At 39.4% G+C, this 27,518-nt stretch overlaps 1 protein-coding gene across 1 annotated transcript; it reads right to left on the bottom strand.

Annotated features, from left to right (window-relative positions):
- Positions 1 to 2,871: 2,871 nt before the first annotated feature.
- Positions 2,872 to 23,631, bottom strand: LOC308074265 (potassium channel subfamily K member 5-like). The gene is made up of 5 exons (XM_080413640.1): positions 23,058 to 23,631; positions 7,775 to 7,886; positions 7,124 to 7,290; positions 6,817 to 6,985; positions 2,872 to 6,505 (listed from the first exon to the last, which is right to left on the bottom strand). Exons 1-5 carry the CDS (start codon positions 23,241 to 23,243, stop codon positions 5,565 to 5,567), a joined length of 1,575 nt encoding a protein of 524 aa, XP_080269766.1. The 5' UTR covers positions 23,244 to 23,631; the 3' UTR covers positions 2,872 to 5,564.
- Between the last annotated feature and the right edge of the window lie 3,887 nt (positions 23,632 to 27,518).

A 27,518-nucleotide genomic window follows, 5' to 3' on the forward strand; every position in this document is an offset into this window, starting at 1 on the left:
TTTGATTAGTTCAAAGGTTAGAATACAATGTAGCAGCTGCAGCGATATAAATACCCACATTTATGACTTGATTTAACTTCTGTTATGAAGCAGTCAGCCGCCCTAGACGATTGTTGCAGTTGATAGACCACGTCTTTGGCAACGTTTCATGAGAATTTCAAACATCCCCTGTTCAAAGTGTAATTACAGTAAAACTATGCAATAATACCATGAGTCAATTATCTTGAGGTCTTTCAGTGTTATCAGTCATTGTGTTGTGAGTCATTGGGTTTTGATTCAGAGTTGATGTGCATTATTTTCTATTTTGTTTTGAGGGATTTAGGAATCGTCGCCTACTGCATACAGGAAGTTTCTGCTTGACCCCTACCTAAAACAGTCTTGGAATTGTATGCAGTGCAAGCATAAAATGGGTTAGTTTATGTCGTGCAGCAAATCCCATAGTAACTTGACACCTGTTCTGTTTTCCATTCCTCTCAGCACATTGCCAACGTGAACATTCTCAGCTTTGGTTCAGTGTCAGTAACCATTATCAGCTGAACAATTACATTAGACTGAAAAAAACACATGAAGCATAATCTGTCACAAGGAAACACAGTATGATTTATCCTATTGTGAACTGAACTAATAAATCAATACACGTCTATCTGTTGTAAACCAATAGACAATTTGATATTTGAACAATGATTATAATGGAAAGCAGGCCCTACTATGAGTTAGTTGTTTCAGTAAGGACTGTAATGCACACAGACAAATCCATGTGCATTCCTGGCAAAAGACAACTCTTGACGTATGTAAAAACATAATGTCGGCGGGACTATGAAGTGTATTTTTAGCTTGGGGAGGACCTAGGAATAAGTTATTCTGCTGAATACATTCAGATGCTGATGTTCATGTGCAGTCTGTGCCAACAACTACTGGTATGCATGCCCTTAATCTCATGTCTTTTCAGCAGATCGTGAAATGTAAACATGCAAGCAAGCCCTATTGACTCTATGCTTTTTAAAATTCACCCGCATTCCAGTCATTAACCAATGAGCAAACTTAAATAAACTGTTGTGGTAACTTTGAACAGGCATGTAGGAATTAGCTTGGTACCTAAATGGACCCCCAATGCAACATTTAATTACCAGATCATTTTCTTGCCATTCAATTTCATGTTCATTTTCTGCTTGTGTGTGGCAGGTTTCACTTGTCAGAGACCTTGTGTCTGAACAAACAGAAAACTGGAGATAAAACATGTTTTACCAGCATGGGAAGTATTATTATACTGTAGGTCGATAGCTAGACTTAATTCTACAATATCCTTCTTGTAAATATGTAGTATTGGGGTATTAGATCCACATTCCTTCAGCTATTGATCAAAATTAAGTGTCAGTCCATTGAGCATTTTAGTTGTTTTAGCAAGCAGAAAACGCATAATTTTTTATATATAATTGTATAATACTTTTTTTGTCTTTACCAATCTTCCATGTGAAAATAAATTAGAAGGCACCTATATTTTTCAGTTACTTTAATTTCAAATTTTACTACAAACAGGGTATTTTCCCCATATTTCAGGGTGCGAATTGTCCTTTTTAAGAACATTTAGCTTAATGTATCAGTGGTGCAAGTGTGTGACGGGATGGTCACATGTTCAAATACAGTAGTATTTGAACATGTAATGTTCCAATGTAGTGTTTGGTGTAGCAACACTAAACATTACATTTACTACAGTAAATATTTCACTGTTGATAGATTATATTGCTTACCAGTGGTGTAAAGTAACTAAGAACATTTACTCAAGTACTGTACTTAAGTTCAATTTTGAGGTATTTTTTACTTTACTGGAGTGTTTCCAATATTCAGTACTTTTACTTGTACTCCTGTACATCTCAGAGGCAAATATTGTACTTCTACTCCACTACAATTATTTGAAAACTTTTGTTATAGTTACTTTGTAGATTTGGATTATTATTACAACCACTTCAGCCCTATATAGATTTTGGCCATTTGAAAATAGCCGATCTACAAGCTCACAGAGCTTGCAGATCTACTATGATGATGAAGATTTGCATACATTTGAAAACTTTCAATTATGCTTGAGTACTTTCTACTTTTGGCATTTTAAGTACATTTTAATATCAATACTTTTGTACTTTTACTCAAGTAAATTTTGAATTTCGTATAGAGTATTTCTACATTGCAGTATTGATACTTTTACTTAAGTAAGAAATGTGAGTACTTTTCCCACCACTGCTCACTACACTCACCATTGTTTGACTGTATACACAATCCATGTACACACTTTACGCTGGCTGACAGTGTTGTACACAATATGTCAGCACTCATATCCACTGTCAACAGTATGTGCATACAGTACGTATCGCCGCTGTCAGGTGGAAACCTTGTATGTCCAAAATAGTTCCTTTTTATTTCAAGATACATTTTTGGGCTTTTATGCCTTTATTGATACACTCTTGTATGAAGTAGAGCATTAATTTACGAAAGAACATACTGTATATCGATACATTTACTGAAGACAGTTCATATTACTGGTGATATATTGTAATAATAATTATATTATACTGTACTCACACTTACATTTAAATATTAATAGTTACATTACACCAAAAGTCGGTTTAAGTATCGTTGGGTCAAACTAAGTCTACCTATTTTCTTTTAATCCAATTTTAATCATAAGTTGTATCATTCTGCTCTTATCTACTGAGGTGCTGCTGAATTTAATTTCCCAATGGGGATCAATAAAGGTCTACTGTATATCTACTTAACGGTGAGGGAACCACTGAAATACAATGTATATATACACATAATGTATGTACATACAGTATAATGCATGTCTCAATATGGCATCTGGCAAGAAATGCACAAGTGTTTTATTACAATTGTTTATTTACAATGAAATAATATACACAGTTTGCTTGGATTTTATGTACAATCTTACATCTTACAAATGTGAATAATTTAATCCATAAAAAAGACAATATGCTGGAGTAAGTTTTACACAATGGAGCAATGTCAGGAGTAAAACTTAAAACATAACTTGTTTGTTGTTGATAATGTTGGAACACTTGAAATTCATGTTAGAATCGAGAAAAGTACCATACAGTAGCTGCATAAAGCCTGATTTATACTTTTTTGTGTGCCGCTGTCGCTCACCAGAAATGTCAGATCAACAAGTGTCGCAGCGTCGCGAGCTTGTAGATCGGCCATTTTGGGTGCGCGACGCGGCACACAATCAAGTATAAATCAGGCATAACAATGCTGCTCTCACAGGCCCAGAAAAGCCCATTGTTAGGGAGGAGGAATGTCTCACAGAGTCTTTCAACAAAAGTGATTTCGTCTCTGTCGGGTGGAAATCTCAAATCTCCAAAACCGTTACTTTTCAGGATTCAAATTCAAAAACAGCAAGAGTAGCAGATCTACAAGCTCAAAACGCATCCCTTCGTGCCACGTTTGCAGATCTACTATTTTTTATGCTTTTGTGTGACGCTGCAGTATGATCAAGTAGGGCGTTAATTTACAAAAAGTTAAAATATGAGATTTCTGCCCGACAGCAACGATATAACGAAAAGAAAAAACAAACAAAAAAACAAACATCTAACGTGACCATTTCTGAGAATGAAAGGTCAGTTATGGAGAATCCCTCCAAGGTGTTTAAATTGTATATCCTCTGCTTTGCAGTGGGACAATTTTGGGCACTTTCACGTATCAGCAGGCATGTGTGGTGCAGAGTTTGGGGCTTTGAAGATTTGGTCCAAGTTTCAACATCACTAGAAAAAGGAACTACAAAAAAAAGATTAAGCTGCTTATTTACAGTATACCATTAAATATTGGGGAAGTTACCAAATTCGAGGTAAATGAAGAGACTGGCTTTTAACTTCAAAGGAGCCCCGCGTGACATTGCACCACACTGCCGCTGAGTTAACACTGTTTCAAGTTTCTTTTTGTGCGCAAGTTTGTGTGTGCAAAAGGCAACGGGTTAAGAGGGGGAACAAGGAATCTATCGAGGTCAAACAGTGAAAAGCAATGGACAGGATATTGTTGGTCACTTCATTTTACAAATGGAGTAATCACTGGAGTTGTGTTCTCGTGCAAACATGAGGGGAAAAAGAAAATTCCATTCAAATCAATTAAACACACCGATACGGCTGACCTCATGTTTCATGACCGCAGCGTACTGTATATGAAGGGTGAATTGATTGGTCACAAGTTGACCTTGGCTGGCTAACATATGTTGCATTTCAGTCATTCATTCTTGCCAGCACAAGCCCCCAAACGCAAACACAGACAGCAAGGCCATGTTCCGAGTCAAAGCCGAGTTTGTGGCTACCGACGGTTTTCAGCCAATATTGACATGGCAAATACAAAGAGAGCGGGTGCTAAGAAGAAACGGAAAGTGAGTAGGGGTTTACCTTGTTATGTAGTGCCATGTCAAGAAGGCCAAGAAATAGAAAGCAGGTCTACCGAGACCCAACTTGCTGTCGGCCACAAACCACAATGGGTGAAGATTATGTCCACAAAACCAGTTTGTGTCTGAGAGAGAGAGGATCCTACGTCACAAGAATTCCTCTGGGGGACATTTTCAAAGATATAAAAGCAGTTGTTGTGGCTTGAAGCCAGTACATGTATATAAAATAAGGGAGATGTAAAACCTTATAGCATTCACAAAACCTCTATAATGAACACACAGGAAACGCATGAGTGTCTGTTGGACAGGATATTCACATTTTAGCTTCAATCTTTCCAAATGTAGAGTCACTGCCATGGGTGTAGCTCTGCTCTAAAAACACTTGAATAGTTTTAATTTTCAAATTTGCTCTGATTGGCTCTTGACATTGCAGATGTTAACTGCCCTTCACCTCTGGTGAAGACATAACAACATTCCAAATCTTGCAGTCAAACCAAAACAGCAATCACAGACGCAAGCACACATGGATTAAACAAAGATGAATCAATATTAAAAGAACACAAGCTATGGCCCCTAACACCTTCATCCTCTTTATGGACAAAGTCTGGCTCAGGTTTTAAAAAGGTAATCTGCATTGAAATGGACTTTAACCCTGCCCATTGTCATCAGTTGGTGGAATTGTGCAATGACAGACACATAAGACATGTAGACCATGAATATCAGTCCACTCCTTCCTTCATTTAATAAATACGATAAAAGCACCAATATGGTGAATATGCATAAAGGGGCAATCGAATAAATACATTGCCATTTTCTTGTCATCTCCTATTAGCCTTTGAGCAAGGAAGAAGAGGAATTAATGGAAAAGCGTGTGTGTGTCTGGTATGGACACATTCCAACAAACACTTGGAATCTATTAACTCCATCAAACCGTATAAATGAAATAAATAGAGCAGGTCTTCATTAAGTGTACAGTATATCACGTTGCGTCATGTCCATTTGTTCAGACTTCAACATGAAACCCAACAACTCTTAAGGACAGTCCAAGTGATGTAGTCTTTCTTACTGTTCAGGTGAGAACAGACCATTCCTATGAACATTCATGTTTTGAATGTTTTGTCCTAAAATGTTTTAAAACAAAACAGGGAGCGGTTCCTCAGGATTCCGTGTTATCTTCCTTAGCGTATTCTTCTACAAGTTTCTCGTAGGAGTGCCCGTGCTCTGAACCGTCGCTGGTGAACACGGACCCTTCCGATTCAGAGCCCGGCTCCTCTTTGGAGTCCGTTTCCGACTCGACGTTGTCGTCACACGTGGTGACGGACAGTTTTGCCTTTGTGTCGTCGTCGTCGTCCTCTCCCTCGAGGTTAGTGTTCATGAAGTTCTCCTCGTCGATAAACGTGATGTTGGCGTTCTGGAACGTGAGCGGCTGGTATTCTTTAGAGTCCCACGTCCTCCGGCCTCCGTGGCCGCAACCCACCCCTCCCCCCTGGCCTCCTCCGTTTTCAAGGTCCACCTCCTTGTCCAACTGGTTCTCATACATCCTGCCCGGGTCCCCTTCCAGCTCGCCGTCTCCATTGTCCTCCGTCAGCAGCAAGCCGTTATCGGAGCCAAGGAGGTAGTTCTTGGACTTTGAGAAGGCAACGGTGACGCGGTCGCTGAAGCTATAGCGTCTCTTCTGGCGCGGCGAGCGGTCCAAGCTGAGGATGGTGTGGCCGTTGGGTGACGCAGGGGCGTCGTTGCAGCTCTTGGAGCGGGCCATCTCCTTGGCCGCTTTGGTGCCGTTGGCGTCCTTCTTGGTGCCAATCTGCTTGATGAGGTCATTGTAGCCCTCCTGCTTCTTGGACAGGAAGCTGAAGATGTTGACGTCGTTGGGGGTCGGCGGCAGGCGGAGCGCCGCCTTGTGGGCCTCCTTGTAGTGGCGGAGCTCGTCGATGGACAGCTTACGCCTCTTGCGGCGCTTCTTCAGCGCCTTGTGGGCTTCAATCACCATCCGCACTTTCCAGTTGAAGAACAGCGAGAGCCAAGCCAAACCCAGGTAAATCCACACCTCCACGAAGTAGCGATACAGTGTGGGGTATTCCACATCGGGGTTAACACCTGGAGAAAAAAATAAAAATAAAAAAAAAGGTATTCAGTTTGGCAAATGTCCAATGGCGTTGCGGTTCAATCAAATCAGACCAGAGCACCCGAATGACTTTGCTTCTATAAACAGACTTGTTTGAACAGCACCATGATTAACCGTAATGGCATTTTTATCAGTGCATAATAATGCAGTTAACTTATTATTAGTACCAAAAGAACACCCGATGACTCAGTCATTCCAGTCAGCGGTAAGAAAACTAATACGATTTAGAACTTGCTGTATGCTGAAACGGATAAAGCAAGAGGTACATAAATATGTCTCTTACCTGCCACTAGGTCTCCAAAGCCAATTGTGGTCAAAGTCACAAATGAGAAGTACAAGCCTTCAATGTACGTCCAGCTCTCTTGGGACATAAACACAAGCGGAGGTAGGACTAGATGCACTAGTACACCCCAAAGCAGGAATATGGCCGTACAGGTAAACTGAGCCTTTCTCTGGGAAATAAAAAGAAACAAAAAGAAATGGAAACAAATTTAATTACATCAGTAAAAATATCGATGCAAATACCAGAGGGTTAGGTACTGTAGGTTTTAAATTACAGGGTTAGAGATGGAAAAAGCTTGTCAGCTTACCAGCGAAAACCCTTTCTTGGTTAGATATTGACCCAGGTGCTTGGCCCTGCCGCCAAAGAACTTTCCGAGCTCACTGATCCAGGTGAGACATAGCGGCACTCCAAACAGCCCATAGAAGATGCAAAACACACGACCTGCTGAGGTTTTGGGTGCAATGTTTCCATATCCTGTAAAAAAAAAAGGTCACATCGGTTAAAACAGTAAAATATATTTTTTTTTACAACATTAATACCATACCATATAAAAAAGGGGAAAAAAAGAAACGTTACATCACCCAATGGAAAAGCCTGCAGACATTTAAGATATGGAGATGTGGCATGGTTGGAAAATTACTCAGCGGACATAAACTAAGCCAACAATGAAGAGCACTCAACTAGTCAAGGTTTTCTTTTGCTGATCCTATCTTATCTGTGTTGTTGTTCTGTACATTTGGATAATACAGGCACAGGCAAAAGGGCAAGCAATCCACCATGATAGAGAGGTTGTCCCAAAGGAACTAAGTTAAACAGGTCAAACAAGCGATGATTATCAACTTTGACTTTGCCTGACCCCCCCCCCTGTATACTTCTACTGCTATTGACATTAAAAAACTATACTTAAGGCAATTATTAGTATTGGACTAGGTGGTGCAGCCTCCCAAACAATACCTACCGATAGTTGTGATTACAGTTGCAGCGAAGATGACTGCATTGGGCCAGTTCCAATTGTTGAAGGGCTGGCTGCCAGTTATAGTGACTCCTTGTCCTCCAGCATCAGACACAATCTATAGACAAAAAGATGACATAACAGGACTGAGTATGGAGCATCTGCCTTCGTGGCTCAACTAAAAAACACATTTGTGATGGATGGACAGACTGACAAAGTGGTTACCGTCTAAGGCTCGAGCATTTCATGAGGGGCCCTCCAGAATTTTAATGTGCTGTTAAAAAAGATTTCTTTAAATATATATATATATATATATATATATATATATATATATATATATATATATATATATATATATATATATATATATATATATATATATATATATATATATATATATATATATATATATATATATATATATATATATATATATATATATATATATATATATATATATATATATATATATATATATATAAACACCAAATCATCATTGCAAAATCCAGTTAAGAAAATGTCAGAAACTGAAGTTTGTTGCATCCAAGATCCATGTTTCCCCACCACATCCTTCCTGAGGGACTCCGATAGAATCTCCACACAGACACTGATGTGCCTGATAACGACTGCCTACTGCCAGCAACTGCATGCAGGGACCCCCGAGGATCCAATCTAACCCGCAGGGTTTACAGTTTCCACTGTTGCTTACACTGACTGAGGACTGAACAGGACGACCAGTACAAGTATCCCTAAATAACCGTTTTGGAATTACTCTATGATAAACAAACAAAACATGTTTGCCAAAATCCTAGATATGTGGTTTGGTATTTGGAGTGTTTCATATCCAGGGAACCTTAAATTAAACTTCACATCAGGTTTGACCCTACGTCTTTTCTGATACTGTAAAGTTGACACTGAAACATTGTACTGGGTTAGTGTTTCTTCAGATTGTGTCATCTGTAATGCAGTAAACGATGCAGAACTCTTTCAGACAAGAAAAATGTGATGTCATGAAACCTTTTTGTTTGCATACAAAGTAGTTTTCCACCCCGTGTCATAAGAGTTTATTGTGCTTTAATCGCCATTAAGCCACCCCACACAAATTTAGACGATAGCACTAAAAGTCTCCACATCAGCTTTTCCTCAGAGGTTTCTCTATCACCACAATCTATAAAATCTTGGAAGCAGAACAAATTTGTACTTTTAGTAGCCCAGGCAATCTGCAAGTAATCTTAATACTGTTTATCCACCTTAAGCATACGAGTTCAACCTTGGAATAGCAAGACTGCCACTGTAATCCAGAGTGGAAAGAAAAATAATTTGCAAGAGACAATATGGTTAATCAATCATCCTCAAGCATGTGTGTGCCTGAACAGCGACAGCAGAAACGGGGCTCCCTCTCTTGGGTATTCGCAAACCCGCTGCAATATGCGCTGGGACAATGCATTCTCCCCACACCAAAGTTCCGATTTCTCCAAATGTGCTTTGAGAGTTAAAATGTGCAGGGGTTGGCAAAACAAACTCGAGCTCTTAAGTACCAGAAGACGTTCAGTTCTTTAATAATAACAGGCTTCTTATAGCTCAGCTCTGTAATTAAGCAGCAAAAGGGGAGGCCATTCTTTTGTCTGCTGAATCAACAGTTGACTCTGTTGAGCTCTGTCATAATGTCCGTGATGGACACATTTTGTCCAACCATGACTGGAAACATAACTGGCATTGCCATGTTCTTCTTGACTCAAGGAGATATGCTGCCCCTTGATTCGAGAAGAGAAATGCCAGTGCCAGTTTCCTGCCCTATGCCATAGGCTCATTAACAAACCCACACACACGTTGCACACAGTCAGTGTGGAGGGCATTGCTTTTCTTTAAAAAATCCTTTAACCACATGATCTGGAGCAAACATTTGAAGAAAATAGCAGATCTACAAGTATTGCGTTGCGACGTATTATGAGAGCAAAGATCGTCTATTTTCTGCAAAGATATTTGGCGTAGAGGGAAAAAAGGAGGGGGCCTAGAGTACTCTGGTTAATGACGTATATACAGTAGGGTTTAAAAGGAGTTCACCGAAAAAATTACTTATTTTCTATCAATTACACACCCCATGAAGCCTTGAATTCATAGAGGAAAAAAAGTTTTTTTTTGGGTGAACTACTCCTTCAAGTTGTAAAAAAATAAATACATAGACCTATATCTTTTAGAATTATAGTTAGCTCCTGTTTTTACTGTGGTGTTTACCCACTTAAATGTATTTATTTATTGTCTGTCTGTAGAGATCAAAGAAACCATTTCCTTTGGGGACAATAAAGGTAATCTAAATCTAATCATTTTGGGGAAAAAAATATTCAAGTGGACAAATAACCATTTGGCAAAATTTTACGTTCGACTGCTGCCTCAGCTAATTGCATCTTGAGTGATATTATTATCCGAGGCCAGCAGTCAGGAAGGGGGGGAAAGGCCGTGACATGGAATGTAGTTTTTTCTGTTGTTCTTCTGCAAGCGGGGGAGGGGATAGTGTCTGCTGGGTCACCAGACCAGCCAGTGAGAAACGAAACACCTGCGCACACCAACGGAAAAGTATACACAAACACAAAAAGTCAAATATTTTGAGCTGCAGGGGTTGCACTCTAAACAGGATACCGTCTAGAAAAAAAAGTGGTAAGCATCATGAGAAGTTAACTCAAAGGAAGGAAACCAAGCCGACGTCATAGTTTATACTATTTTACCTCACCCATTTTTCTCACATAATAATGCTACTACTGCAGGATTGAAAGATTTTCATGTGAAATTGTTCCCTGCCAAAGGAAAGCACACCTACATACAGCAGAGTTACCCACTCTGAGGCCTGGGGCTGGTAAACCTGCAAGAGATTATCGGTTTGAAATAATAACACAGCTGCACGAGTCTTGTGGAATGAAGGGGACAGGCGACAGACTGGATTTACAATCCCAAAATTCAGATCAAACTGAAATATATTGTTGCTGACAGAAACCTCTTATCTCCATATTCAAACTTTTGGTGTTTTTTTGTTCTACTACTGTATCTACTACTACTAAATAGCAGATCAACAAGCTCGAAACGCGGTGCGGCCACTAGATATGACTCCAATTAGCACATGCTGTCATGGGTTTGTTTACTACCAGAATGAGTCAGAATGAAGTGAAATTTACAAATGTTATGTTTTTGTGTATCATGCCTGTGGTTAGCTCTCTGCACCTTACTGTCACAAGGTCGATTTTGCACACGGCACCCTGTCTTACTGGATACAAATGTGCTGAAGTTAAGAGACTTAAAAAATGCTGAGTCACCAAAATACAAGATGAGATCAGATGAGAGCAGAGTGTGGTAGCAACTAAATCACAGGAGTGTAAGCTACACAGTAAAATCATCAGTATTAAATGTACCTTTGCAACTCGAGTGTACAAATGCACTGTACTAATCCAAAACAAAGAACAGATCTTTTAAAAACAAAGCACGATGTGTTGTGCACAAAAACACATGTATGTTCCGGTCATCCTGATGACAGACATACTGAAAAGATGACTTTATTTACAAACTAATGACAAACTTGTCAGTATAGCCTTCAAGAGTCCACAAAGTACAAGCCAATGATAAGCTGTTCAATAGGCAATGACCCTTGAAAACCTGGCATTGCAATGCCATGAGCTTCCTAAAGGGTTGAAAAGGTCAGTCACTGGTCAAATCATGGTCATCTAAGGTCACAAATGACCCTGAGAACGAGGCAATAAGGGCTGTGTGAGAAAAAAATAAAAGACACATTGTAATGGCCTGCTGAGCACAACAGTCCAGTTCAAATTCAAACAAACATGGCAGAATTTGATAAAATAAGACTTTCTTTCTAACAAAGTCTTTTACGTCTCGGAGTCTTTTAAAACTCATTTATAGATCAAATCATGTAGATCTCTGGATCCACATAGGAACTGCGTGGCTCCAGTGTGGATCTCGGACTTCATGTGGCCAGCCTATGATGTCAGTCATCTATGGTGTACAAAAGTTCATGGGTTCATTTCACATGACGTCAAAATACCATTTGGCCTGCCCTGGATCAACGATCTATTGCATTATGACAAACCAAACAAGGAAGTTACAGAAACTCAATGAGGACATGGTATGTCAGGTGACAGAAACATTACAAGAACCCCACCTTATCTTTGGTGACCCATGGTGAATGACCTTGAGGGCATTCCCTTCTCACCATTACGTAATCAGCACAGACTTGCATACAAAATTTGATTTCACTTTTATTTTGCAGCATGGCTCTGTAGAAGGCGAGCTGTCTAGAAATGGGTCTGTCTCGTCTGTCTATTAGTCTGTGCACTGCTGCCAGTAGGCCAAGTAACTGTATTTGTTTTCGTGTTTAATATTTTTTTGAAATACTGAATTTAAATGTTATACTCTAGTCAACAGCCTGAAACCTTGCCCAAATGTAGAGATATACGTCATATAGATATGTCATAGATGACTGACATCATAGACCGGCCACATGAAGTTCCACATGGAAGGCACGCCGCTATTAGACTGGTTTTGGTTTTTTTAACAAAGGAGGGAGAATTTCATTTCTCAATGTTGGCTTTTGTGAGACACAATGTTACTCTGTGCTATCTGGCAACATTAATAAATAGCTAAATCCACAGTGTTAATTTAACTCGAGTGCAAAAATTGTCAATTCTTATGCTCTCAAGAGTTAAATTAACACTCTGGATTTTGCTGTGTACCTAACAAGACTATGATCAAAACCAAAAGATGAAGAAATTTACACAATGGTGGTTATGCGTTCAGTAAAAATATCGGAGCATGGTTTTTGACAAACAAAAGCTTGCTCATGGAAATTCCAAGTTACCGCAGTTGTTCCAAGATGCATAAACCGGGCATATTACATCGAATGCCTCATTTAGCAAAATGGAAAAATCTGTCAAGAAAAGCACACACGATAAATAACAATCAGTGGTTGATTGACGAAAGTCGTATAACAATCAGTGGTTGATTGACGCAAGCCGTGCATCAAGTAATTCATAACTTGGGTTTGGGGTCAGTACCGCAGCTGACATCTAAATCCACCCTCTGCTTTCCTTATACTCCCAAAATGATTGATTTCAGCAAATATGAATAATATACTATTGTTGAGCATCACAGCAGGCAAAGCAAGAAAATCAACTGCAGTAATGTTGAACTGGGTCTTGACTCTTTTAGAATTCTTGGTAGACCTTGTCAATACATACTGCAATTAGTAGGGGGTACTAAGCACAAAAAATGGCCAAATCGTTACGCGGCGGATAAAAGCATGAAATTTGATACAGATGTCCCTTGGGTCATCCTAAAACATCCTAGAAGGGGTGCCCAAAAAAATCTTAAACAGGAAGTGACTTATGGACAAAATTCAAAATGGCCACCTAAACTGTTGACCGTTGACTCAAAAGACACCAAAATAATCTCCAAAAAGCATAAAATTTGGCACATATGTCCCTTGGGTCATCCTAAGACATCCTAGAAGGGGTGCCCAAAGGAATCTGAAACAGGAAGTGAGTTATTGACTAAATTGAAAATGGCCGCCTAGTGTTGTCGATTGACTCAAAAGACAACTAAAGAATCTCATAAAACCCTACAATTTGGCACACATGTCTTTTTGGTCATCCTAAGACATCCTAGAAGGGGTGCCCAAAGAAATCTTAAGCAGGAACTGAGTTATTGACAAAATTGAAAATGGCCGCCTACAGTGTTATCTATTGACTCAAAAGACAACTAAAGAATCTCATAAAAGCATACAATTTGGCAGACATGTCCCTTGGGTCATCCCAAGACATCCCAGAAGGGGTGCCCAAAAAAATCTTAAACAGGAAGTGAGTCATTGACAAAATTGAAAATGACCGCCTACAGTGTTGTCGATTGACTCAAAAGACAACTAAAGAATCTCATAATGGCATACATGTCCCTTTGGGTCATCCTAAGACATCCTAGAAGGGGTGCCTGAAATGATCTGAAACAGGAAGTGAGTTATTGACTAAATTGAAAATGGCTGTGTACAGTCTTGACAGATGATGCAAAAGACACTCATAAAAAATAATCTCATAAAAGCATGAAATTTGGTACAAATGTCCCTTGGGTGATCTGAATGCATCCTAAGGGGTGCCAAAACAAGTTTGAATAGTCTCTCAATGGAAAACACTCCTCCCACACGGGCTGCACTGCTACAATATTCAAATCGAGCAGCCAATCTAGCATTTGGTCCAGAAGCCTGAAAGCTATGCAATCTCTACCATCTCCTGACAAATAAATTAAAGTCGCTGATTCGTGGACACCTTTATGGACACTCTTGCCAGAGGCTGCTTAAGTTTGTAGAGAACTCAAGTGTGGCTGCAAAGCTGAGCCCTTCTGTTCGAGAAAGTGTAGATGCCGGGATGCTGGGTTACCTTGCAGAGCATTATGCCAATGTGCTGGTAATTGCGAAATGGCACACATGAATACATGTAGTTACTAAACACTAATCACAAAAAAACAGTAATGATCAAGAAGAAAATACATGAGAAGATAGAGTGTAAAACAAGCAAGAAGATGTAGAGTGCAAAATAAATAAGATGCAGAGAGTAAAATAAGAATATGCAGAGTAAGATAAGATGCAGAGTAAAATAAATGAGAATATGCAGAGAGTTAGATAAATAAAGAAGATTCAAAGAGTACAATAAAAAAATTATGCAGAAAGTAAAATAAATAAGTGATGTAGAAATAAAAACAGAAGGTAGACTACAAAATACGGCAAGTTATGCACTGCATAACCTGTCGTATTGAGTCTGCATAATATGCAGACTGCCATGGTCAACTGTTTAAACAGCCATTTAGAATTTCTTCAACATGGTCCCTTCCTAAAAAGTTTAATAAACAAGCAAACAGATAAATAACCCCTTCTAGGATATATTAAGAAGCACTCAATGTACGTACCAAATTATACACTTTTATGACGTCCCCTTATGTTTTCTTTTGTGTCAACTGCCTTTAGGCGGTCACTTCCTGTTTAAAACCTTTTTGGGCACCCCTTGTAGGATGCGTTCAGATCACCCAAGGGACATTTGTACCACATTTCATGCTTTTATGAGATTCTGTAGGTATCTTGCATCATCTTTTAACACTGTAGGCGGCCATTTTCAATTTAGTCAATAACTCACTTCCTGTTTCAGATTATTTTTGGCACCCCTTCTAGGATGTGTTAGGATGACCCAAGGGACATATGTGCCAAATTGTATACTTTTTGGAGATTCTATAGGCTTTTTGAGTCAATCGCCAACACTGTAGGCGGCCATTTTCAATTTAGTCAATAACTCACTTCCTGTTGAAGACTTTTTTGGGCACCCCTTCTAGGATGTCTTAGGATGACCCAAGGGACATGTGTGACACATTTTATATTTTTTGGAGATTCTTTAGTTGTCTTTTGAGTCAATCGACAACACTAGGCGGCCATTTTCAATTTGGTCAATAACTCACTTCCTGTTTCAGATTTTTTTGGGCTCCCCTTCTAGGATGTCTTAGGATGACCCAAAGGACATGTGTGCCACATTTTATGCTTTTTGGAGATTATTTTGGTGTCTTTTGAGTCAACGGTCAACAGTTTAGGTGGCCATTTTGGATTTTGTCCATAACTCACTTCCTGTTTAAGATTTTTTTGGGCACCCCTTCTAGGATGTTTTAGGATGACCCAAGGGACATCTGTATCAAATTTCATGCTTTTATCCGCCGCGTAACGATTTTTCACTTAGTACCCCCTACTAAATATACTGTATGCTTACACTGTTTTAACTGTAGGTATCATCATAATCATATTGAATGTACACCTTTTCTATAGCCACTGTTGGACTATGAACAGTCATAATGGTGGGATTAATGTCCAAGTGACTGTAATGTTCGTTCGGTGAACTCTCCTCAAGTTCACCTCAGCTGTACAGGTACACGCTCTTCAAGCGCAGATGGCTAAGATCACGGATTGCAATATACATGTACATTTGTTGTTGTCAATATAGACTTTTTCTATTTGTATTAAATAAATAAAAACCTTGATGCATCATTCTGTTGACTTAAAGCCACTCTGTTCAAAGTGACGGACTTCTTAGCTCGTCTGCCCCGACAAACGTTGACAAACTGCAAACTTGGGAGTCCCGACACTGCAGCACTCTGATAACCAGAGAATAGCAAAACCACAATGACAAAACTCCAACTGTTATCTGCACAGCGGCTGTCCCAGGGTACCACTTGGACGCTCTTTGCTACATTTCTTAGGGCGTATGAATGCGCACGGCTGTGCTGGAGTCTTGCGGACAGCTGCGCGTAGGCCAGATTGAATACGTCGCAAACAATGAAGTCACTTATAAACTCTGCCTGTCAGCACACCACGTGATTACAGATATGAAGGAGACCTGAAAACAATGCCTCCTGGCAACACTGTTGTGGTTTTACTGTTTATACACAGATCAATTATTATCACTTAACAGTATAGGTCTATGATAAAACTCTGTGCTGTATGAGATGAAAAACTGATAGGTTGACAGAGTGTAAATCTGTTGAGCTCTTTGATATTTCTAAGCATCAACAAATTAGCTCTTAGACAAGTACAGCAATTCAACCAACTGATGTTGAGTATATATACATATAACAGTGCATGGTACGTCAATTCTTATAGGTCTATTTCACAAGTGCTTCTTGATTTGGTCAAAAATATAAAAGGGGCCACGCAGTAAAATTCCCAGACAGTGAAAGGATTCTTTATGTTTGGGGCGTCTTTTACAGCTCACATCTGTTAAGCAGCACATATGATACCAGTACAGAGATTTGAGAGAGGCTGCTTTCAACAAGTGCACACATGGTTTCTTTTTTCTTTTTTTTTATTCTCATGGTGTGTTCATTAACTTTCTCAGTAAACTGCAGTAGAAATAAATTGGGCATAAATTAGATACCGCTTGTTTTAGAACGCACTTGATGACTTGACTAACCTTGAGATTAGAACAGCCTGAACAAGCCACCCATGTGCAACTTTAAAAAAGGTGACATTCTCACTAGAGCCGATGTCAGCGACCATCGTTGTACTTTTTTGAGAACATCGGCAATTATGCAGGCGATGTGACGCGATTTCTTTTACCACTTCCACAACCTGGAATCCCTATTTTTGGCATGTCATTATAGGCGAAACATGTCAAAAGGTTTTCCAAAGTTAAAAAAAATAAACGATCTACAAGCTCACAACACAACGCATCACACTGCAATGTGTTGTGAGCTTGTAGATTTAAAAAAATCTATTTTTTAAATATCTTTAATCAAATATCAGTTTTTCAAATGGATTAGAATTTATTGCATTTTTTGGTCAAAATATCGGTCAAATCATTGGTTATCGATGGTCTAGGACCCCAAAAAAATTGGGATCAGACATAAAAATCTATCAAAGGTCACGCTCCAATTCTTACATCAACATGTAAAAGCACACACTAAAGCAGCAACCTAAATGGTTCAGTCCAATAACGATAAGTTGGTCCTGGTTAATTAGTAGCCTATATCTAAATTCACAGCAACCAAGATCTCTGGCTGTCTTCCATGACCTCAGAATTACATAATGAACAGTTAAAGGTTCCTTTTCTTTTCTCTGTGGGGGAAATGAAAGACTTGACTATTTCAAACCAACAATGTCCAGACAGAGAAGTCCAAGCACATGACACAGGCGGTGGGCAACTGGGCATGCCACCAGTGTTGCCAGATTTTGTGAGAGAAACAAGCAACCAGGTCTATGAAAACGAGCCCAAGAGAAGCGAAGTCAGCCATATAAGAAGTGAGCACACACACACACACACACATTTGAAAATAGCTGATCTACAAGCTCATACAGCTTATAGATCTGCTATTTTCCCCAAAAGAATCTAGAAGAAAATTTTACAAATTTGAAATATTTTTTGAAACATTTTAAATACACACTACACACATCTTGTATGGGGGTCCCTGGCACAAAATATTTTCAGATGGGGGTCCGCAGACAAATACATATTAATTTGGGGGTCCTTGAGTTTGAGAACCACCGTTTTAAACAACATTAGGAAGAAAGCCCAAATAAGTTTAGAAACAAGACCAACCTGCAACTCCCAATATTTACAAGCAACTTCACAGAAAGACAAGCCCAAATAATACTATAAGCGGACATGGCAACACTACATGCCACTCAAAGAGTGCTACTCTCGTTTCCTTGCCTTGTGCACGCATTCCTGGTAGAAGACACTTTTTTTGTTTACTTTCAGTTGTGTGATAAGGAAGTGTGTTTGTCGACAGCATTTTTAAGTGCTCAGAAACTGTCCCTGCTATTCCTCCTGCAAACATGATTAGTCATCCTTGACTCAGCTGCAGTGTGGCTACTTGAGAATCTTCATCTGGGGGGGAAAAGGGAACTTCAAGAAATCAATACCAAAGGTTTCCTGGAACCATGTCTTCGTGAAATCCCAGCTCAGGAAATGTCTTATATCACAATGTAATCAATCATGTCTTACTTCACAATCAATGACCATTATTAATTACCCATCTACAATTAAATAGGCATGTGCAATTAAGTCACATGTTTCTGCATGAGATCAACTGCATACCATTAGCATTTAAACATCTGTGTATTTAGCTGCAGCACTCTACAAAAGGTATAGAGACAAAATGCAGCAGTTATCAAGGTTCTCCCATAACTTGAAATCAGAACTATTTGGGATGTTTCAAAGCAAATAATGGCAAATGCAATTGCCGGTGGATGTGGTACAATATCAAATGTATTGTGAGCCAACTAATGGTACAACCAGTAATAGACAATAAAATGTTTTATAAAAATGCAGTCACTAATTCAACTAAGAATGGTCCTTCACAAAGGTCACCTGAAGTCACAGAACTTCAGAGTGGTAATTTCATTATCCCTTAAAGGAGAATTCCAGACATTTTAAGTGTTATCTTTGATGTGTCGTTACTCACCTACCGACGTAAACAGTGGCATTGTTTATTTCCAGATATTCCCCTGTCGTCATATTTTCAACCTCCTCCGTTGTCATAATGGGAGCGCGTGTCATAGGGAAATTCGTCTATTATAACCGATGCAAAGTTATTTTTTTCTCTACTACTACTCATTGTGGAGTCTGATGATAGTCAAACATGCAGTGAAAGTTCCTGAGAGGCTACCGCTAATGACGAACGAGCTAACGCTAGTTGCTTGTTTCTCAACATGGCAACACCAAGTTGCCAGGTTCTGGGAGAGAAACAAGCAACTAGCGTTAGCTCGTTCGTCATTAGCGGTAGCCTCTCAGGAACTTTCACTGCATGTTTGACTATCATCAGACTCCACAATGAGTAGTAGTAGAGAAAAAAATAACTTTGCATCGGTTATAATAGACGAATTTCCCTATGACACGCGCTCCCATTATGACAACGGAGGAGGTTGAAAATATGACGACAGGGGAATATCTGGAAATAAACAATGCCACTGTTTACGTCGGTAGGTGAGTAACGACACATCAAAGATAACACTTAAAATGTCCGGAATTCTCCTTTAACCATTACTGGTTAATCTATAATCTGTTCAGAAGTAGAAAAAACTAAACAGCACACATTCGAATGTCTTCTGGGCTTAACCACGTAAGCCCTATATATATATATATATATATATATATATATATATATATATATATATATATATATATATATATATATATGTCATTGTACGACGAATAGCTAAAACAGTTGAACCACAAGCTCACAACACGTCGCAATGCAACACGTTTAGAGCTTGTTGATCTGCTGTTTTCACAATTAAAAATAAAATAAAATACATTTGGGAAATCTTTTGAAAACTTGGAGAAATTCTTTGGCAAAATGTTTGCCAAACAATGTATCCCAAAATGTATCCCAAAATAGGGACGGACGCCAAGCCTAATGTGGTTAAAGGGCTACAAAGTTGTGAATCGTGGCACCATGGCATTTCTAACAACAGCAAAATGATGAGAAAAGACTGTGAGGATGTGCAGAGTCAGCGGAACCGCCAGAATGGTTATCGTGATGAGATATGAAGTCAAGCTGTGGGCCTACATGTACCTCTATGAGTCACACACAGACTATATGAACACATTATCTACCTCAATCTTTTAAGAACAGGTTGGGATGGCAGCTTCTTAAGTTTGTGATGCTGTCCCCTTGCTTATGTCCACACTGCTTCTGGGCAACACACACACACACACACACACACACACACACACACACACACACACACACACACACACACACACACACACACACACACACACACACACACACACACACACACACACACACACACACACACACACACACACACACACACACACACACACACACACACGTTTTTGTCCGGGACCAGCCCACCAGTTTGTTAAATTCCTATTTGCACAAGAGATAACGTGGAGCCACCACCTTCCTAGTTGAACTTTTACAAAAGTCTCAAGAGCGAACATTGATGGGCCATAAAATCAAAATCTGTAAAACTGTGACCACTTCAAGGCTCTTACAAGTTAGCAATAAAGTCCCCGTAATAAAGCTGAGAAGAAACTACTTTTTCATGAGTGTCGCGTTCCCTCATTAACTCTGCTATATTGTTTTTATTGTTAACGAGCTAGGCCGAGTTTCCATAATGGAAATGTAACAGGCTTTCTGCAGATTGAGCCTCTACTCGTAATACAAATGGGAGATTAAAGGACATAAGGGGCATGCTATGAGTAATATCTCCCCATATTTTTTTTTTCCAGTATCGAGTGTGTAATGTTCAAGTCCACGGCCTCCGCAACAGGTGCTCAGCCACTCACTCAAACTGAAGGAAAACAGTCAACCTTTTCAAGGCATTATGAAATCTGGAGAGTTTATGGGAGAGAAAACATCAAGAGTTTTAGTCAGACCCCAGATTTGACTGGCCTCTAGAAATTGTATCAAGATCAGAATTTTGACCTCTCTGATGCCTCTAGGAACATGACAGTTGCTGTACGGTGCCAATGCCACTAGATGGAACTTATTTCTCCCCTTGTCATTCATTCCTTCATTAGTACATGCTATTAAATGATTAGGGCATTATCATAGGTTTCAGGAGTTGCAGTGGATTGACAGTATCCCTTATACTACCAAACACAAAAAAGGGAAGCAGGGTGTGTGTGTGTGTGTGTGTGTGTGTGTGTGTGTGTGTGTGTGTGTGTGTGTGTGTATGTGTGTGGGGGGGGGGGGGTGGGGGGGGGGGGGGATATAAATCTCCCTAAAACTGATGTGGCCCCAACTTGGTGGACAGGTTGAGGCATGTTCTCTTGTGTCTGCAGGGGGCTTTGTCAAGAACTAGCTGCACTGAACTTGAAGTTTGTTACGTTTGTTCCGCAAATTAATGCCCTACTTCATCATGCAAGAGTGTCGCACAAAAGTAGTAAAAGTACAAAAAGATTTTAGCCATACAAGGTTTCCACCCGACAGCGACGATAAACTACCATTTAGTAGACAAAACATCTGAATGAAGCCTTTAGGGTAGAAGAGTCAAGTTGACAGTTGTTTATAAGACATATCAAGGCTAAAAACAATAAAAAACAAAGGATATCCAACCTCAGACATTTTTAAAGGAACTTGAAAGACAAATAATGTCATTGCTAACGAGTCAGAACACCTGTGTAACCATAGTGTTGTTGTTACATTCACTTGTTGCCAACCAGGTCAATGACACCATCTTCTACTGTAGAGTGCAATGTTAGCTCTACAAGTACAGTATTTGGAATGCACTGACAAAATGCATTTTTATAAAAAGGACTACGGCTAGCCTACTGATAGTTCCTCTATCAACATATCACTGGTCCAAACAGACATTCTGACTGTAAATAAAAACAAACAAACAAAACAGGCTCCCAGGGAAGCCGCTATCAGAGAAGCCAATCTAAATGCTGTAGTTATAACAATTAGCCATGTAAACAACAACATCCCTGCTGGCAATTCACCTGTGAACACACTCACACTCACACATTGTGGCTGCATATCAAACTTGATTGGGCTTTACAGTAAGTGCTGCCTCATGCTTACAGGATTGTATGATGTGTTTGGACCCGTTATGGAATCTTGTCATGTAAATGATAAGGCCTTCCTTCCTTGAAGTCAGGGCGTCTGCACTAAATCCATGTATCTGTTATTGGGCATGCTGCCCAATAAGTATAGAAAAATATAGAAAAATCTTTTGAAACTAGCAGATCTACAAGCTCACAATGCCACACATTGTGAGCTTGTAGATCGGCTATTTACAAATGGCCAAAATGTACAGAGCTGAAGTGGTTAATGTATGTTTTGTTATAATAATCAAAATCTACAAAGTAACTAGTAACAACAGATTGCAAATAATTATAGTGGAGGTATAGTATAATATTTGCCTCAGAGGAAGTAGAGTAGAAGTAAAAGTACTGAAAATTGGAAATACTCCAGTAAAGTAAAAAAAATACCTCAAAATTGTACTTAAGTACAGTACTTCAGTAAATGTACTTAGTTACTCTACAAATGTGTGTGTTTGTATTGGCCATTACCTCCAATATTCAGTTATTGGGCATGCTTCCCAATAACTGATTAAGACTACTGCAGGAGTTCAGCAGTGAAGATCAGCCCTTTGATGAAATCCATCATCATTTATTATGGCTATTAGTCTAAAGCAACTGATAAGCAACTAGCTAGTTTACTTCAAAACACAGTTTGTGTTGCAACTTATTTGTTTTGGTTTCAATTTATTTATTTTTTTATAACTAATGCAATGTCACTATCGTTCATGTATGTGATGCTATTTAATATAATACTGAAACACTACTGACAATAAAAAAAAGACTTGAAGTGATCAACTGTCATTCTGACTTGCATGTGTTTTATGTCAACAAAATAGTATTACAACATTTATATTTTCAAATTGCCAAAGTGTATGTATGTGTATATATATATATATATATATATATATATATATATATATATATATATATATATTATATAGGTCTGAAGTAGTTTTCTAATAATAATAATCCAAATCTACAAAGTAACTTGTAACTAAAGTTTGCAAATAATTGTAGTGGAGTGAAAGTATAATATTTGCCTCGAGATTGGAGGAGTAGAAGTAAAAGTACTGAAAACTGGAAATACTCTAGTAAAGTAAAAAAAAAACTCAAAATTGTACCAAGTGCAGTACTTGAGTAAATGCACTTAATTACTTTCCACCACTGATGAAAGTGCAAATGTGTGTGTTTGTATTTGGGCCATTTACCTCCAATATTCTGTCCAGATCATCCTCTTTCAGACAGGGATAGTCGCGAAGGATCTGTTTCTTGTCGAAACTATATTTATCTACAGCACGCTTCCAATTAGGCTCCTCGAGGACCTGGAATATCGCTGCCCCGATGGACAGATAAAAGATGATCGCAGAGGTCAACAGGGGACCTTTATCTACCATACTTATGCCCAATGTCTCAACTTTAAAAGAACGCGATCAGAGCAGATCGAGGGGCCCCAGATCAGATCCAAATCAGATCCCCCAGATCAGATCCAAATCAGATCCCCCAGATCAGATCCAAATCAGATCCCCCAGATCAGATCCAAAATCAGATCCCCCAGGTCAGATCCTTAACGCTCATTCTCAACAACAGGTCTCTGTTTGCAAGACTTGCAAAAGTTTTTCCTCCGCACAACAACACAAAGTCTCCTGAAGACACGGTCAGATTTAACACTGATCACAGCGGCATTGGCTGGAGAGCTGCTGCCGGTCAATGCAAAGAAAGTGCTGCTGATCATCTACTTGGATTTGCCGTCTGTGTTGATGTTAAAAAAGTCCAGTAAGTTGTTTGCTCTCCACGTGCGTAAACGTAGCTACTGGCAGAGGGAGAAGCGCTCCTACAATAAGTAGTCCAGAGTCATAGTAGGGGAGTGGAGAAGAGTGTGAAGATCCGCCCATAAAACACTAACCATGGCCTCCTCTGACTGCAGGCTGTGGTTCTTCTATTGCCACAGGTACACTGGCTTTGTTTTTTATTCAGTAGTGGAAAAAGTAGGCTACTAAATTGTTTTACTTAAGTAAAAGTATCAATACTGCAATGTAGAAATACTCTGTAAAAGTCCAGAATTCGAAATGTACTTGAGTAAAAGTACAAAAGTATTGGTATCAAATTGTACTTAAAGTATCAAAAGTAGAAAGTACACATTATGCAGAATGTCTCATTTCACAAATTTAGCAGAAAATAGCAGATATACAAGCTCACAACGTGTTGCATCGCGATGCATTGTGAGCTTGTAGATCGGCTATTTTCAAGTGGCCTAAATGTATATAGGGCTGAAGTGGGTAATGTATGTTTGTAATAATAATCAAAATCTACAAAGTAACTCAAGTTTTCAAATAATTGTAGTGGAGTAAAAAGTACAATATTTGTCTCTGAGATGTAGTGGAGTAGAAGTAAAAGTACTGAAAACTAGAAATACTCCAGTAAAGTAAAAAATACCTAAAAAATTACTTAAGTACAGTATTTGAGTAAATGTACTTAGTTACTTTACACCACTGAAACTGGCTTTGTATTTTTATTAACTCTTCTGAAACCCTGCGTGTTCTAGTAATCTAATTGATTTAATGGATCCTTAAAAAATATATATAAATAAATACACAATTCGACAAATTGTAAATACACAATTTTACTACTCATATCCCAAACAGACAAGATCTGCAGTATCTGAGGGAGATATTCAAATGTTGTATATCACATGTTGCAGTGTCCTCTCCTACACACTGCCTAGGCAACACATCATTGCAATTTCTCCATTTTCATTTTCTTTTTCTTTCACTTTGACACTTGGCAACAGACGTCTAGCTTACTGTCATCTCTCTGATGCCAGGAAGCCCAGGAACATGTAATCATAATGTCAACGAGTGGCAAGAAATGCTATCTCAAATGGTCATAGATATGAACGTTCTGATTAAAAAGCAATCAAAGAAACACAAAGATTAATAGGAATGTGGTGGAAGTACCATCTGAAGTGTTCCAGTTTTTCCAGTTTGTATGTGTACGTTTAGGGCCTAAACGTACACATACAAACTAAACTTTAGGCCTATATGTGTGTTGTTTATCCTGCCCCAAAACCCATATTTAAAACACACGCAAACATGCTCAGGTGGGGTGTTGATATGAATTTGACCACGGAACCCCATCTGACAAAATGCGTGCCAGGGACCCCCATACAAGATGTGTTGTTAAAATGTTTGCAAAAGATATTTCACACAAAAAAAAATCAATATTTTTTTGAAAATAGCGTACAAGTGAGCTTGTAGATTGGCTATTTTCAAATATACAATGTATATAGGGTTAAAGCGGTTAAATTGATTTTGATGCTATGTTAACTCATTTTGCTTAGGACCCCCTGGAACCTGCCTGTTTTGTTTGTAGTTACGGTCAGAATGTATGTTTGGAGTAGTCATATGTTGATAGAGGAACTATCAGTATAGTCCTTGAGGGGCAAGGACCCCTGGGGGTCCCTGGACACCATTTTGAGAACCACTGTTCTACATCTTCAGCACTGACGCAGTATAGTGCACTTTTATTTGAGCAAGTAACAATGGCTCAAATAAAAGTGATATGATCAAGATGGATCGATCCCACTGTGAATTGCCAGCAGGGATGTTGTTGTTTACATGGCTAATTGTTATAACTACGGCATTTGATTGACTTTTCTGATAGCGGCTTCCCTGGTAGCCTGTTTTGTTTGTTTGTTTTTAGTTACGGTCAGAATGTCTGTTTTGAGCAGTCATGTTGATAGAGGAACTATCAGTAGTCTAGTGTGCTGCTGTGACCGACCATCTAAATATAACAAGGACTTTATCAATGAACTTTCTGATCTTGGCTGGAAATTACGGGGACTGCACATTCATAGTCAGAGATTCATGTGTGTTGTAATCCCCTAGATGGCTACACACTTTCTAGATCCTCCAATCTTGTCTGTTGGTCTTACACAAGAGCATGGACACACACTAAGTTCTGGGTTAATGGTGTGGTCTACCAGTTTTGAACATGCAATGAAGTTTTGTCTGATCACATGCCTGTTTTATTTGGGATTTGGGAGATCTCTAACCTTACCGTTAAACCCATGTGCTCCAACACACATGCTCTCTGCTTCTTTTAAAAATGCTGTTGATACTCAACTCAACCAGGAATACAAGAACGCTCGCCCCAAAACACGCTCGCCCCGGGTCAAATCCGCCGACCTCGGAACGGTCGCCACCAGGTAAAATCATGTGTTCCTTCCTTCCAAACCCTGAACCACGGTCGATGCACTGGCTTTCAACAGAATGAAGGAGAGCTGAATGCAAGTGGAAAAAAAGTTGTGTATTTTGAGCATTTAATGAAGTGGTTCTCAAACATGTTCATATCAAGGATCCCAAAATGTATATAGGCCATAGACACAGACATTTGGAGAAAAAAAATGCCAGCGACCCCCGACAGATCTTTGACGTTAGATAAGATTTACATATTCGCCTACTGTAGGCGGAGAGCCAGTGGAGAGGATGAAATCGGAATAGTCATTCTTAAACTGTTCCTTATTTTGCTCGGGACCCCTTCGATCTGCCTCAAGGACCCCTGGGAGTCCTCGGACCCCACTTTGAGAAACACTGTTTTAAAGGACATTGCAGAAAATTGTCAAAGCTGAAAAGACAAATTATGACTGATTTTATTTTTAAATAATAGCCACAAACTTCATATTCTTTTTAGTATTTAAGACCCACTATTTTGACGTTTCCTCAGAAACCTGTGAAAGATTTCTACACTTTTTGTATTGACAAGATGGCAATCATTAGAGGACACATATGACCCATCCACACTGTCACTTTTTAACCAGTAGCCACTAACCAGTTTGGACCTGTCACTTTCTTTTCTAAAGGAAATTATTGATCATTTGAAATCTTCAGCTTGTCCCACAGATATTTTGGTGTCCCCCCCCCCCCCCCCCGCCCTCGCCTAAAGAGATTTGTGAGACTATTAGACATCCAAATAATTATGTACAGCAGTCTCGGTTCAGTTGTTGAATCAAATTTTGGGAGCGCGTGTTCCCTCAGCCCTATGTTCCCTCAACCCTACAGTATGTTCCCTCAACCCTATGCCCCTCAGCCCTATGTTCCCTTATGGTTTAGGTGTCATTTCAAAGTAAAATCATCATTTTGATGATGGAATCTGGACCACGTCGAATCCATGTGGCAACTATAGCCATTGCAATTTCCAAATAGATTGTAATTGATTCCCACCGTATCAGTATGCATCTTGGACACAGTTACTTTCAATGCCGATATTTTTGGTCGAGTTGACATGGTCCGCAGGTCTGCATTGATTCCTTCAGCGTCATCATGGTACTCAAAGGGTATTGAGTCGTCATCATGGTCCACAGGTCCACATTCCTTCGGTGTGTCTGCAAAAGGCTGCCCTGGCGTCACGATAGTGACGCTGGGAAGGGCTGGCTCTGATGCTCAGGGAAGTCAGGGAACACACTGTAGGGCTGAGGGGACCCAACTGTGGGTATGCCCACATATGTTTTGCAGGGGTGACTTTAGACCCTTTTTGGGAGGGCTCAAGCCCCCCTAAATGTCTGATCTAGAATCGCCCCTGGTGTTTTGTATGATTGATATTAATTTGGCTAAATCCAGCATACAAATAGTGAATCGAGGAAGTCTTTCGGTTTTGGTTTCCAGTTGGCCTGC

This window comes from Gymnoscopelus braueri (assembly GCF_963280865.1).
Source record: "Gymnoscopelus braueri genome assembly, chromosome: 19".
Lineage (NCBI taxonomy): Eukaryota > Metazoa > Chordata > Actinopteri > Myctophiformes > Myctophidae > Gymnoscopelus > Gymnoscopelus braueri.